This window comes from Erinaceus europaeus, chromosome 18 (assembly GCF_950295315.1).
Source record: "Erinaceus europaeus chromosome 18, mEriEur2.1, whole genome shotgun sequence".
NCBI lineage: Eukaryota > Metazoa > Chordata > Mammalia > Eulipotyphla > Erinaceidae > Erinaceus > Erinaceus europaeus.
This window is the reverse complement of record NC_080179.1, coordinates 38,142,287-38,156,032: the sequence shown is the minus strand read 5'-3', so window position 1 is coordinate 38,156,032 and position 13,746 is coordinate 38,142,287. Positions and strand designations below refer to the sequence as shown.

Here is a 13,746-nt window from a genome sequence, read left to right as displayed (position 1 = left end):
ACAAAACACAACAAAAGGGGCCCGGCGAGCAGCGGCAGGACCTCCCGGGACCTACGTAGGGGGCGCTTAGCAAAGCCTCTGCCGACTGAGACCCCCATCCCCTCCCCGGAGTAGGCCCGCCGCCCAGGGACCCTCTCCCCGGCACCAGGGACACCCCCCGACCCGGCACCCAGGGACCCCACCCCCGCGACCCGTCCCCAGTCCCCGCTCCACCTGACTGGTCGCCGCCGTAATACTCCGAGTCCATGGCAGGCGGGATCCCGGCGGGGAGTGTCCACGCCCCGCGCCGCCCCGTCACCTCCTTCCCGGCCGAGTGACCCCCCCGCAAAGACACGGCCCGCGGCCCTCCTCCCCACCCCCCGACACGAAAGAACTTGGGGGGCGCGAGGGCCAAGACGACAACAGCGGAGACACAGACGAGTCGACCACCAAGCCCCGGCAGAAGAGGCCGTGACCCGCCGGCGGACAGGCTGCTGAGCGTGCGGGCGGTGAACTACTTCCCACCGGCACCTCAAGGACCAAAATGGCGCTGGCCCGCGACCCTCAAAGAGGCGCAGCGCGCAGGCGCCGTCACCTTTAACCGGGCCAATGAAAAGAGGCAGTGGCCGTGACTCACCACTGCGCGACGGAAGTGGGGGCTGCTGGGAAGTTGGGTCCTGATCTCGTTAACTTGTAACTGCCCTTGGGGAACCCGCGCCTGCCCGTCTGGAGATGGGCTTGCTGCTTCTCGGTTGCGGATTCGCGCCTTACTCGAGCAGCCTTTGAGGGGCTTTTGGACAAGCCGAGAGGTACGAAGACCCCTTGCCATCCGGAGACACCGGCGGTGCCGCCGCGCGAAGAGGCGCCTGGGGGAGCACAGGGCTCTCGGGCTTGCAGTGTGACCCGGCAGCCTTGCTACCTTATTGCCCACGCCATCCAGGCAACCTCCTTTGGTTTTATTTGTTTTTATTTTATTTTATTTATTTTTTCCTACCAGAGAACTGCTCAACTTGTTGCACAAATCATTCCCAAACACGAGACCAGAGCCGGATGTGGTGAACAGAGAGGTTTAATACACCGGTGGGCGAGAGATCTGGATCTCCAGGAAGTTGTCTGCCCCAGGACAGAGAAGCAGCACTGTTCACACAGAGTTTGCATCTTGGTTCCATAGAGATTGCAGACACCGCACGCTGCAGGCACATGGTCTTGGCCCTGGTACTCTTGGATCGGGGGTCTTGTCTCCTCCGCTAGGCTGGGTTCCGCCCTGGCTGTCCCGCTTAGGAAGGTGGAGGGAGGAGGTAAGGCAGCTGCAGTCACTGATGGCTGTGAGGCCCAGCAGGCACAGAGGAAAGACAGACTTAGGCTGTATGTCCCTACATCACAGAGGAAATACAGATCTCCAACAGACATATAGATTAAAATACCTACATAGGGTGAATCAGGAGAGTGTGCACTCTGTGCTCATCTATTTTCAAGCTCTTGTGTGTGTGTGTGGGGGGCGGCTGAACCTGGAACTTTGGAGCCTCAGGCATGAGAGTCTGTTTGCATGACCAATATGCTATCTACCCCTCCCCTATTTTTAATTTCTGTTAGTGATTTAATATTCATTTACAAAACGACAGGATAACGTACAATTCCACACTGTCCCCACCATCAGAGTTCCATATCCCCAGTCCTTCCATTGGAAGTTACAGCAGTTATCCTAAGGCTGCAGATGTGGGTTAATATTATTTCTACAATCATCTGTCTATATATTTGCCCTTTTATCCCCCATGGTACCATCTTCTCTTCCTTTCCAAGTCACACTATACCCACTACTGCATCCAAATGTCCCTCTTTCCTTTTCTCTCTCCAGATCCTGATGGAGTTGGAGTTCAGAACCCTCTGGTCATCTTCCCCTAACATTTCTCACCCTCTGTGAGTGTGAACCAAAAAATTTTCAATTAAAAATAGTTTTTTTATTTATAAAAAGGAAATATTGACAAAGCCATAGGATAAGAGGGATACAACTTGGCACAATTCCCACCACCAGACCTCTGTATCCCATCCCTTCCCCTGATAGCTTTCCTATTCTTTAACTCTCTGGGAGAGTCTGTTTTTCTTTTCTTTCTTGTGAAAAAATAATATTTATCTCCATATCCAATCCCCTCCCTTGAAAGATTTCCTATTCTTTGTCCCTCTGGGAGTATGGACCCAAGGACATTATGGGGTTCAGGAGGTGGAAGGTCTGTCTTCTGTAATTGCTTCCTCACTGAACATGGGCATTGGCAGGTGGATCCATGCTCCCAGCCTGTCTCTCTCTTTACCTAGTGGGGTGGGGCTTTGGGGAAGCAGGGTCCCAGGACATATTGGTGGGGTCATCTGTCCAGGCAAGTCAGGTTGGCATCATGATAGTGTCTGGAACCTGGTGGCTGAAAAAGAATTAAGATATAAGGCGGAACAAATTGTTGACTAATCGTGAACCTAAAGACAAGAATATTGCAGATGAAGATTTTGGGTCTCCTCTTTGGAAAAAGCTAGTAAGTCTATTTTAGCTATATTCCAAGGGGCCCATGACCTTACTAGTTTTTGTCTGAGCTTTACATCTAACATGCAGGTGACCTAAGTTATTGTCTGGGGAGATGGTGACATAGTTGGAAAGGAAAGAACTAGAAAGCTGGATCAGGGAAGAGAGTAGCTCCCAAGTATGGGAAAAGTATATAAATGTTGTTAACTGTAAACCCCATAGATTTGATCTGAGGCCCATAGTCAGCACAGGAACCTCTGTAACCTCTGCATCCCTGCAGGTCTGAGCTGGCATTCTGTGGTCATGGCTAGCAACATTCCAGGCTGCACTAATTTCAGGACCCATCATCCTTGGGTGAAAGGTAGAGTATGTTATCCAAACTCCCGTTGGAGAATGGAACATTCCCTACCCTTGCTTATCCACATTGAGGGCAAGGTCCTATGGGGCTCACAAAGGGGTCCATTATGTTGTTCCTGATGGAGATGACCAGTGACAGTGGTGAGATAGATCCACTAGAGGTCTAGGCCCACTGTGTGGGAACCCCTGGGCTCCCTGGCCAGGGCCCCAGGTGATGGGATGACCTGATAGTGACTAAAGAGTCATTATTAAAGTTTTCCAGTCTTTTGCCCATGTACAGCTTTTGTAGTCCTTATTTTGTATGACAAGGTTAGTTTTGGAGTGATTAAGGGACATGGAATAGGATGTAGATGAAGAAGGTATCTAGGTCTAAGAAACTATTTCATTAGGGACACTTTGATGTCTTTTTACGTCTTTCTGCTTGCTTGCTACATCTGTTGACTCACTGCAAACTATTGTGCGCTTTTGCTTTAAGGTTTTCCCCTAACTTACGGATACATGTACATATGCCCTATCTGATGAGTCCTGGTCTATATCTAGGTTTTGAGGTTAAGAAGTGGACCACCTGAAATGGAATTAAGGAGTCCTGTGAGCTAGGAAAGTCTCACCAGAGTAATGAAGCTGAAGAGTTGACATTCCACACCTGACGTCTCTGGTTGCAGTCTGAAATGATACATGCTGAGGTGGTACTGGTTGCATTGATTGGGTTGAGATAAGCAGATGCAGTATCCAAGGGATGGGATTGTATATGGAGTTCTGGTGGTGGGAATTATACGGAAATGTACCCCTCTTATCCTATGGTCTTGTCAATACTTCCATTTTATAAATAAATAAATAAATAAAATATCTTTGGTCCATACACCTAGAGGGATAAATAATAGGAAAACTTCCAATAGAGAGAAGGGGATATGGAACTCTAGTGGTGAGAATTTGGAATTGTATCCCTCTTATCTCACAATCTTGTCAATGATTATTAAATAACTAATTAAAAAAAAAACTTTAAAAAGGGGGTCGGGCGGTATAAGTGCATGAGGACTGGCGTAAGGACTGGCATTACTGGTTCAAGCCCCCAGCTCCCCACCTGCAGGGGGGTTGCTTCACAGGCAGTGAAGCAGGTCTGCAGGTGTCTGTCTTTCTCTTCCCCTCCTCTCTCCATTTCTCTCTGTCCTATCCAAGGATGCCGACATCAATAACAACAGTAATAACTAGAACAATAAAACAACAAGGGCATTAAAAGTTTTAAAAAAAACATAAAAATTAATATTTACTTATTTTGGACAGAGATAGCTGAGGGGAAGGTGGACATAGGGAGAGAAAGAGAAACACCTGCAGACCTACTTCACTACTTGTGAGGCTCTTTTTTTTCCTTTTTTTTTTGGAGGTGGGGACCAGGAACTTAAAGCCTGGTCTTTGTGCATGGTAATATGTGTGCTATCAGCCTCTTCCTCCTCCTCCTTTTTCTTTTCTTTCTTCTTCTTTTTTAAAATTTAACCAGAACACTGCTTGGTTCCAGCTTATGCTAATGCCAGGGTTTGAACCTGAGTCTCAAAACCTCAGGTACTAAAGTTGTTCATACAACCATTATGTTATCCCTCTGACCCTGAGACTTAGGCTTTTTCCAAATTGTAGCTTCACCATTTTCTTAGGTCTCAGGATGTCCTGTTGGTTGCTCTGCATGGTAGAAGTAGAGGAGAGAAGACAGTGTACTAGAACACAGAAGACTGCAGCAGGTCAGGATTGATAGGGTGCTCATGATTTAGCCCCATTTACGGACGCATCTAACTGAATACAGGTGGAGAAAGTATCTCAGCCATGGAACCAGGAGAAAAAGAAATAGATCTTCGTACATACAGATCATTCTAACCAGGGATAAGCAACCAGTCCTAGTGCCTTCCCCGCACCCCCAGAAGCTCTGAGCAATGTCTCATTTTCAAACTAGTTTGAGAACTAGAGTCTTAGTATCATCATGTAATTAGCCTCATCTGCCTAGTTTATTGCGTTGCCACAGTCAAGCTTTGCTTCCCTACCACCTCAGCCTCCCTACAGTGATCACATTAGTCACGAGGATGCCACCTGCATTAGTCATGGGCCAGAGGTCCCCTGTTCATGACTAGTGGCCTAGGAATTAATGCTGTGGTCCACGACTGAGATTTATTTATTCTGCTGCTTGAAATTCTTCAAACTGGGACAAAATCCCTCTTACATTTTCTCTTCCTAAGCTTCACTTCCTTTTGCCTTGGACAGACCTCTGAAAGGGTTTCTGGATTTGTTCTGGTGATAAAACATAATAAAAATGAGTCATTTTCTCCTGGGCTGAGATTGATACTTCACTAGATCATCAGGACTTTGGATCTCTGCTCTACCCAGTCTAGAAATGTCTATTTCCTAGTTGCTAGTTCAAGGAAGGTGTGGGGTGAAGTGCTAGAGTTTTTCTGATGCAATTATTGCCATGATGTGTCAGGATCAAGACTGTTGCTAGAGCCCCAGTCCAATGCCACTGCCCTGAACCCTTGATAGAGTTCTGCTGTTTAGGCAGGCTGACCTTGAGGTCACCTCTTCTGGAAGGACACTCCATTCTGGTCCTTGCCCACCTCTTCTTTCACCCAGTCTTGATAGCTCCCAGGTCCATGAATGTGGAGGAAAGCAGAAAAAATATCTCAACATGTCAGGTTTGTACTGGTCCCAGGTTTGGATAACTCCTGGCCTAATTATTCTGCATGACCAGCGAAAACACCATAACTCCTCAGATGCTGATGGAACCGAATGAAACTCCTGATGCCATAGGGCCAGGCCACAGTCTCTGACACCTGATGTGAATGAGAAATACTGTCACATAAAATGTTCTTTTCTTTCTCTCCCTCTGTTTTACTTTTTTTTAATTTTTAAAAAATCTTTATTTGTTGGATAGAGACAGCCAGAAATCGAGAGGGAAGGAGGTAATAGAAGGAGAGAGATAGATACCTGCAGCCCTGCTTTACCACTTGCAAAGATATTCCCCTACAAGTGGGGACTGGGGGCTCGAACTCAGGTCCTTGTGCATTGTAACTTGCACTCAACCAGGTGTGTCACCACTGCCCCCCCTTTCTCCTCTCCTCTCTTTTTCCTTTTTTTTTTTTCCCTCCAGGGTTATATGCTGCAATGAATATTCTTTTGTTTATTATATATCATTTTTTTTGCCTCCAGAGTTATTGCTGGAGGCACTACAAATCTTGTTCCTGGCAGCCATTTTTTCCATTTTATTGGACAGGTCAGAGAAAAATTGAGAGAGGAGGGGAGATAGAGAAGGAGAGAGAAAGTCAGACATCGGCAGACCTGCTTCACCACTGTGAAGTGTCCCCCTACAAGTGGGGGAGCAGGGGCTCGAACTCGGGCCCTTATGCTTAGTAGTATGTGAGCGTAACTGGGTGCACCACTGCCTGACACCCATGTTGTTTACTTTCTAATGGTGACCTGGTTTTATCCCAAAGTTTAAGTTTAAAATGTCTGTTAGTTTGGTTAAATAAATAAATGTTGTTAACTAAGAAGTATTTTAAAAGTAAAATCATGTTACTTGCTGAACCAAGAATATATTCTAATTGGCCAAAGGTTTAAACATTTCTTTTTTTAATTGGGGTGGGGATTAATGGTTTACATAAATATCTGAGAAGGTGAGGTAGCACAGTGGAGGTAAGAATTCCGGAATGGACTAACCACCGCCTTAAAGATTGGTGGTTAAGGTTTGGAATAGTGTAAGAAGTGTTTATGATATAATGTTGAATGTACAAAAAGTGTGGGAAGTATGAGTTTAAAAATATCTAAGATGCATCTGTATCAAAGCTTGTGTCTGACAGGTTTTGGACAGAGCTATCCATCACATTATTCTCTATAAATGTTCTGAGTCACTAGTACTGATTTATTAACTTTTTCACAAGAGTGCAGTGGGAGAGGACCAAGGAAGATGAAGTCTGGTGCTGTGAGTCCTGGAGCTGCAGTGCGGTGCTGTTAGAGTGAAGTGGTGTCTTTCTAGACTAGAGAAGCCACATTTTCTGTGAAGTACCTCCACAGCTAGTGTTGACCTAGAAGCTGGGCAAGGTTGTTGGGTGGCAGAGCCTGGGGGGACAGGGGAGCACCGGGGATGGGGGTCACTGGGGATCAGCTGGAGCCTGGGGGGGGGCAGCGGGGCACTGGGTGTGGGTCACTGGGGATCTTTGGAGCCTAGGGGGACAGTGGAGCACTAGAATGGGGGCCACTGGGGTTAAGCTGGGGGAGTGCAGAGCATCCTGTTTCCTCCAAAAAGTCTCTCACTGAAGCAGCTCCAACTGGCTTCCTGTCTTTATTATTTATTTTAAAAAAGAGACATTAACAAAACCATAGGACAAGAGGGGTACAACTCCACACAATTCTCACCACCAGATCTCCCTATCCCACCCCCTCCCCTGATAGATTTCCTATTTATCCTTCTGGGAGTATGGACCCAAGGTCATTGTGGGATGCAGAAGGTAGAAGGTCTGGCTTCTGTAATTGCTTACCCCGCTGAACATGGGCTTTGACTGGTCTATCCATACTCCCAGTCTGCCTCTCTCTTTCCCTAGTAGGGTGGGTCTCTGGGGAAGCAGAGCTCCAGGACACACTGGTGGGGTCGTCTGTCCAGGGAAATCTGGTTGGCATCCTGCTGGCATCTGGAACCTGGTGGCTGAAAAGAGAGTTAACATACAAAGCCAAACAAATTGTTGAACAATTATGGACCTAAAGGCTGGAATAGTGCAGATGAAGTGTTGGGGGGGGTACTCACTGCAAACTATTGTGTACTTTTGCTTTCAGGTATATATTTTGCCCTAGTTTATGGATATGTGTGAACATATGCTCTATCTCAGGGGGCCTGGTCTATATCTAGGTTTTGGGACTTTGTTAGGAAGTGAACCACCTGGAATGGAATTAGAGAATCCTATGAAAGGAAAGGTCTCACCCGAGTAATGAAGCTGAAGGGTTGTCATTTCACTCCTGAAGTCTCTGGAAACAGTCTGAAGTGAAGCATGCTGAGGTGGCTCTCGCGTTGATTAGGTTGGGATCGGCTGATGCTATATTATTTGGTATGAATTAAGAGAAGCATGCAGGAAAGTGCGCCCCACCCTAAGGTTCCAGGACTGGGGGAAATACAGGCTCTATAGTGGAAATATGAGGTTCCTGCTGTCTTAGGGTTCAAGATGGCTTCCTGTCTTTGACAGGCCAGACTGGCTATAAGAATCAGAAGCGCCTTCAAGCTGTCTCCACAAAAGGAGCAGTTAGCAGGGGACTGCCTAATGAATGCTACCTAATGCAGAGGCAGCCTCAGGCCTGGCCCTTCTCCGCAGACAGTCTTGGCTCTCTGATCATCTGCTCTGCCCTTTCTACAAGCCAGCTCTTAGCTTCTTTTCTGCAGAGAGGCCCAAAGTCAGGGTTGCTGCCTTGCTGTGGCTTCAACTTTATCTAAGAGATGCCTGCCAGCTCAGCTCCTTCCCAGGGTTTGGGAGAGGGAAGTAACTCAACTGGCTCTGGCTGGAGCAGCACTAAGGATCCAGTGGAAAGGCAGGGCCATAGCCCTTCCCTTTGGTTGGAGCCACTTGCCCCCTTCTGATAAGCTGTCACAAGACTAAGACAGGGAGAGAAGGCAGGGGGCTGCTATATGTTCCCTGGACCTCTTAGAAAGCAGAGTCACTCTCTTGGCCACAAAAGTGCAGAGTTGTAAGAAAGGTGATGTTGGGGACCAGGCAGTAGTGCGGCGGCTTAAGCACACGTGGTGTGAAGCGCAAGGACCGGTTTATGGATCACGGTTCCAGCCCCTGGCTCCCCACCTGCAGGGGGGGTTGCTTCACAGGTGGTGAAGTAGGTCTGCAGGTGTCTGTCTTTTCCCCTCTTTGGCCTCCCCTCCTCTCTCCATTTCTTTCTGTCATATCCAACAACAGCAACAGCAGCAATAACAATAACAACAACAAGGGCAACAAAAATGGGGAAAAAAGGCCTCCAGGAGCAGTGGATTCATGATACAGGCACTGAGTTCCAGCAATAAACCTGGAGGCAAAAAAAAAAAAAAAAGTGATGATTGGTGCAGGAAGGGAATGGATGCTGTTTTTTTTTTTTTAAAAAGGATGCCTCACATATGTCAGCATGACAGAAGTGGAAGAGATTCCACTGTGGTCCAGCATGCTGCCCACTCTGTAAAAAACAAGGGAAGACAGATTCTTAACAAGGAAATGAACACCCCTACTGAGCTTATTAAGCTCCCTAGAATGAGAGAATTCCTGTTTACAAAAATTCTTTTATTTTAAAATTTATTAGCTTTATTTATTGGGTAGAGATAGGCAGAAATTGAGATAAAAGGGGAAGATAGTAAGGAAGAGAGAAAGACACTTGCAGCACCCTGGTCCTTGTGCACTGTAATTGCGCATAACTAGCTGCACCACCACCCAGCCCCCCTGAGTTTCTTGAAATGTATGAAGGAAAATGATGAGAAATAAAGTCAGAGACTGAGACTAATGGGAAGGAGCCTGGGCTATTGGAGCTCTTCTTTCTCTGTGTATTCCTGGAATGATATGTATGAAAATACAATAAAAGACTTATGCAGAGGGGGAGAGGAGAAAGGAAGAGAAGGAAAGGGGAGGGAAGGGGAGAAGAGAAGAGAGGAGAAAAGGGGAGGGGAGGGGAGAAGAGAAGGGAAGGGGAGAAGAGAAAAGAGAAGGGGCTAAGAGAAAAGGAGGGGGAGGAAGAGGAGGGGAGCGGAGAAGAGAAGGGAAGAGGAGAAGGGAAGGGGCTAAGAGAAAAGGAGGGGAGGAAGAGGGGAGGGGAGAAGAAAAGGAAAGAGGAGAAGGGAAGGGAAGAGAAGGGGAAAAGAGAAGAGAAGAAGAGCTGCAATGAGCAGGTATTTTGCATTACCCACCATGTTCATAGTTGATCACAAACAGTTCCCCGTAAGGCTCACTCACACTACTTCCAGAGTCTTCTTTCCCTCCTAGATTGGCTTCTTCCCAGGCTCTGCCAGGTGCCCTCCTCCTCAGAAGGTTTGCATTTTCTTCCTTGCCACAACTTCCCCCTTATCCAGCCCCCCTGCTTCTGGGAGCCCTTCTGGCAATCATGCTGCTCTGTGGCGCATACACTTTGGCTGCCCTGGCATCTCTTCTGGATGTGCCCCCCACCCTCAACAGAATGTACAGTGCTTAGGGCCAGAGCTCCTGCCCAGAGCTTCTGAGACCCTACAGTGCCTGGCAAAATGTTGAGCTGACCTGGTGACCTGCTGATTGTCACCATGGGAGGTGACTGGTTGCCAGCAACAGGTATGTGGAACACAGACCCTGGTGGCCTCAAGGACTCTCTGTGGAAGGGGCCTGGGTTGAAGGTCAGACAACTCTGAGGCCTTGCTCACTGCAACAGTGGGAGCTGTGTGGGAGTGGATGTGTCTGGAGCCTAGGGACAAAGTCCTGTAATAAATTACGTGGGTCCAGAGTGCTCAGCCACTTCCTCCTAGAGCTCTTCCGCCTTCTCTCCCTCACTCACCTGCTGCCTGGAACCTCAGTCCCTGCTCTTCCAGAGTGGAGGGGAACGGAGTTGGCTAGGCCCTGTACTAACGAGGTAATGGGTGCCGGGGCTGCTGCACGTGCACCAGGTGTGCCTGGCCTACATTGTGCCAGCCTCCAGGAGGGTTGAGTCACCTCTGGGGAGGTGGGTCTTTGGGCAGCAGGAGGCTCTGGAGGAGCAGAGCTGGGGAAGGGCTGCTGGGTTCACTGGGAAAGAAGCTGTGAAGGTACTGTAGAAAATGGGGCTTCCCTTCCAGAGCCTGGAAACCAGGAATTCCAGATGGCTTAGCCCATCGGGTTGTGGAGGGGGAGGGGGAGCTGTCCAGGGGCAAGAATCTGGCTCAAGGCTAATGCTGGAGCTGTCCCATCAAGCAGGCTGGGTAGCCTCCTCTGGTAGCCTGCTGGGGGAGTGGTGAGGGGTGAAAGTCGCCTGTCTCCACTGACTGTGCCATGTGTGCCACCTCACTGCCTCACTGCTTGACTTGTTTCCATTTTTTTCCTTTTTTAAATGTTTTATTAGTGATTTAATAATTATTAAATAACAAGATTGTAAGATAACAGGGGTACAACATGCCACACAGTTCCCACCACCAGAGTTCTGTGTCCCATCCCCTCCATTGGAAGCTTCCCTATTCTTTATCTCTCTAGGAGTATGAACCAAAATTCTTTAATGGGGTGAAGAAGGTGGGCGTTCTGGTTTCTATAATTGCTTCTCTACTGGACATGGGTGTTGGCAGGTGAATCCACACACCCCCCAGCCTGTTTCTATCTTTCCCTTCTGGGGCAGGGCTCTAGGGAGGGTAGGTTCCAGGACACGTTGGTAGGGTTGTCCTGCTGTCTCCATTTTATGGGCAAGGAGACAGGAGCCTGGAGGCTGAGGTGTGTGTATGAAGCAGAGGAGTTGAGACCTGAATGGAAAGCCTGGCTGCTTCCTCAGGCACTGTGGACATTTGCTCTTGCCACCTCTGGAAGGCCCAGCCCCTTGGGTGAGGAGGGACCCTGCCTGCTCCAAAGCCAGGGAAAGAGGTAGCTGGGGGGGGGGGCACTCCAATGTGGGCTTCTGTGAGCTGTTAATGTGGCGGACGCTGTCTCATTTCACAGGGGAGGCACAGGCAGGAGAAGGCACTGCTCTAAGGCACAGGCAGGAGAAGGCACTGCTCTAAGGCACAGGCAGGAGAAGGCACTGCTCTAAGGCACAGGCAGGAGAAGGGACTGGCCCAGGCAGGAAGCTGGTAGGTGTGGGGGCCCCACCCCAGGCCTCAATCGGGTGCTTTTCTGCCCCATGATTAAGTCTCTTTTTAGGCTCCCCTCTGAGTTCTAGGCTTGAATTAGGTTCTAATTTATTACCATCCTGAACTCCATTTAAGATTTAAATTAGGGCTGGGGAGACAGCATCATAATTATCAAAAAGACACCCAAGCTGGAGGTACCAAAAGTCTTGGGTTCAATCCCCAGCACCACCATAAGCCAGAGCTGAGCAATGTGCTGGGCAAAAAAAAAAAACAAACAAAAAAATTAAGTAGGTACTGCTCTCTGAGCATGGGATATACTTCCACTAGGAGTCTTGGTTAAGAATCACTTAATGGAGAATCAGGTGGTAGCAAAAGCGGGTTAAGCACACATGGTGCAAAGCACAAGGACCGGGTTTGAGCCCCTGGCTCTCCACCTGCAGGGGAGTTGCTTCACAGGTGGTGAAGCAGGTCTGCAGGTGTTTATCTTTCACTCCCCCTCTCTGTCTTCCCCTCCTCTCTCCATTTCTCTCTGTCCTATCCAACAACAACAATATCAATAACAACAATAACTGCAATAACAATAAAAAACAAGAGCAACAAAAGGGAAAATAAATTGAAAAATTCACTTAATGCCATAGTATTTTATTTCTTTTTTATTCTCTCTCTTTAATTATTGGATAGAGACAAAGAGAAATTGAAAGGGAAGGGAAAGATAGGGAGAGAGACAGAGAGACACCTGCTTCACCACATGTGAAGCTTTTCCCCTGCAGGTGGGGATCAGGGACTTGAACCCTGGTCCTTTCACACTGTAATGTGGGCGTTTAACCGGGTCTGCCACCACTTGGCCCCATACCATAATATTTTTCACAAGAAAAATTCCCATGTTGATGGGTCCCTGGGCACCTTGCTGTACCTTGGGTGCCTTCCTCAGAGTTCTTCCACGCGTGTCTGTCTTGGGTTGTGTCACATCCTCAGTTCAGTGTTGGGCAGGGACTCTAGGGAGCAACACAGCATATGGTCAACTCTCAGCTACCTGATGTGCTTACACAACTTCATGCTTTGCATGGCTCAGATGTCGATCACTGCACCCACATTCTTACTCAGCCCACATGACACGTGCAGGGCTCCTTTTGTAAAATTTTTATATTTTTTCTCCTTATGAGTGATAGAGTTATACAACCTTATAAGATCTCAAGGGCAAAATTTCACAACTGCAGTCAGTCTAAGTCACCATGTAGCACCCCCACCATCAAGGCCACCGTGCTCACGAAACCAGTCTGGTTGCCCTGGCTTTTGCAAGTTGGTTTGCTTTAGTTGCACATGTTCCACATGGGAACAAAACCATCTGCTAATTGCCCTTCACCTTTGGATTTATCTTACTTAGCACCATCATCTCCAGTTTCATCCAGTTATTCCAAATCATGCAACCTCACCTGTGTTTATTATAAAGTAATGCTGCATTGAATATTTTTATATATACCACAAGTTATTTATGCAGTTATCTGCTGTTGGGCATTTAGGATACCTCCTTATTTTGGCTATTGCAAATAGTACCATCATGAATATGGGGCTTTTTTTTTTTGTACCTAATGAAACAGTTTCTTATTTATTTATTTATTTATTTTAAAAAGGAGACATTAACAAAACCGTAGGATAGGAGGGGTACAACTCCACACAATTCCCACCACCAGACCTCTATATTCCATCCCCTTCCCTGAGAGCTTTCCTATTCTTTATCCCTCTGGGAGTGTGGACCCAAGGTCATTGTGGGATGCAGAAGGTGGAAGGTCTGGTTTCTGAAATTGCTTCCCCGCTAACTATGGGTGTTGGCAGGCTGATCCATACTCCCAGTCTGCCTCTCTCTTTCCCTAGTAGGGTGGGTCTCTGGGGAAGCAGAGCTCCAGGACACACTGGTGGGGTCGTCTGTCCAGGGAAATCTGGTTGGCATCCTGCTGACATTTGGAACCTGGTGGCTGAAAAGAGAGTTAACATACAAAGCCAAACAAATTGTTGAACAATTATGGACCTAAAGGCTGGAATAGTGCAGATGAAGTGTTGTGGGGGGGTACTCACTGCAGACTATTGTGTACTTTTGCTTTCAGGTATATATTTTGCCCTAGTTTATGGATATGTGTGAACATATGCT

General features: G+C 47.8%; 2 protein-coding genes and 1 long non-coding RNA gene across 9 annotated transcripts in view; 2 read left to right on the top strand and 1 right to left on the bottom strand.

The window, feature by feature from the left end:
• The window catches only part of IWS1 (interacts with SUPT6H, CTD assembly factor 1), a 31,401-nt gene extending 30,901 nt beyond the window's left edge, over positions 1–500 (bottom strand). For 2 of the 5 annotated variants that reach the window (XM_060177924.1, XM_060177926.1), the window contains exon 1: positions 214–498. In XM_060177924.1, coding sequence (XP_060033907.1) covers positions 214–247 — 34 coding nt within the window. In that variant the 5' untranslated portion in view covers positions 248–498. Of the gene's footprint in view, positions 1–213 lie in introns of all 5 variants that reach the window. The other 3 variants (XM_060177925.1, XM_060177927.1, XM_016193252.2) reach the window with 3 other exon arrangements.
• A 134-nt stretch (positions 501–634) lies between these two features.
• On the top strand, positions 635–5,154 carry LOC132534265 (uncharacterized). 3 transcript variants are annotated; one of them, XR_009545974.1, is made up of 3 exons: positions 635–788; positions 977–2,846; positions 3,383–5,154. It is a non-coding gene; the product is annotated as an uncharacterized LOC132534265 (long non-coding RNA). The 3 variants fall into 3 exon arrangements; XR_009545975.1 differs by having other exon boundaries at positions 638–788; positions 977–1,896; positions 2,766–5,154; XR_009545973.1 differs by having other exon boundaries at positions 637–788; positions 977–5,154.
• Positions 5,155–10,328: 5,174 nt separating this feature from the next.
• Positions 10,329–13,746, top strand: part of MYO7B (myosin VIIB) — a 92,097-nt gene continuing 88,679 nt past the window's right edge. Inside the window, exon 1 of the mRNA XM_060178098.1 lies at positions 10,329–10,423. The gene's annotated coding sequence lies outside the window, so the exon portion shown is untranslated. The remainder of the gene's footprint in view (positions 10,424–13,746) is intronic.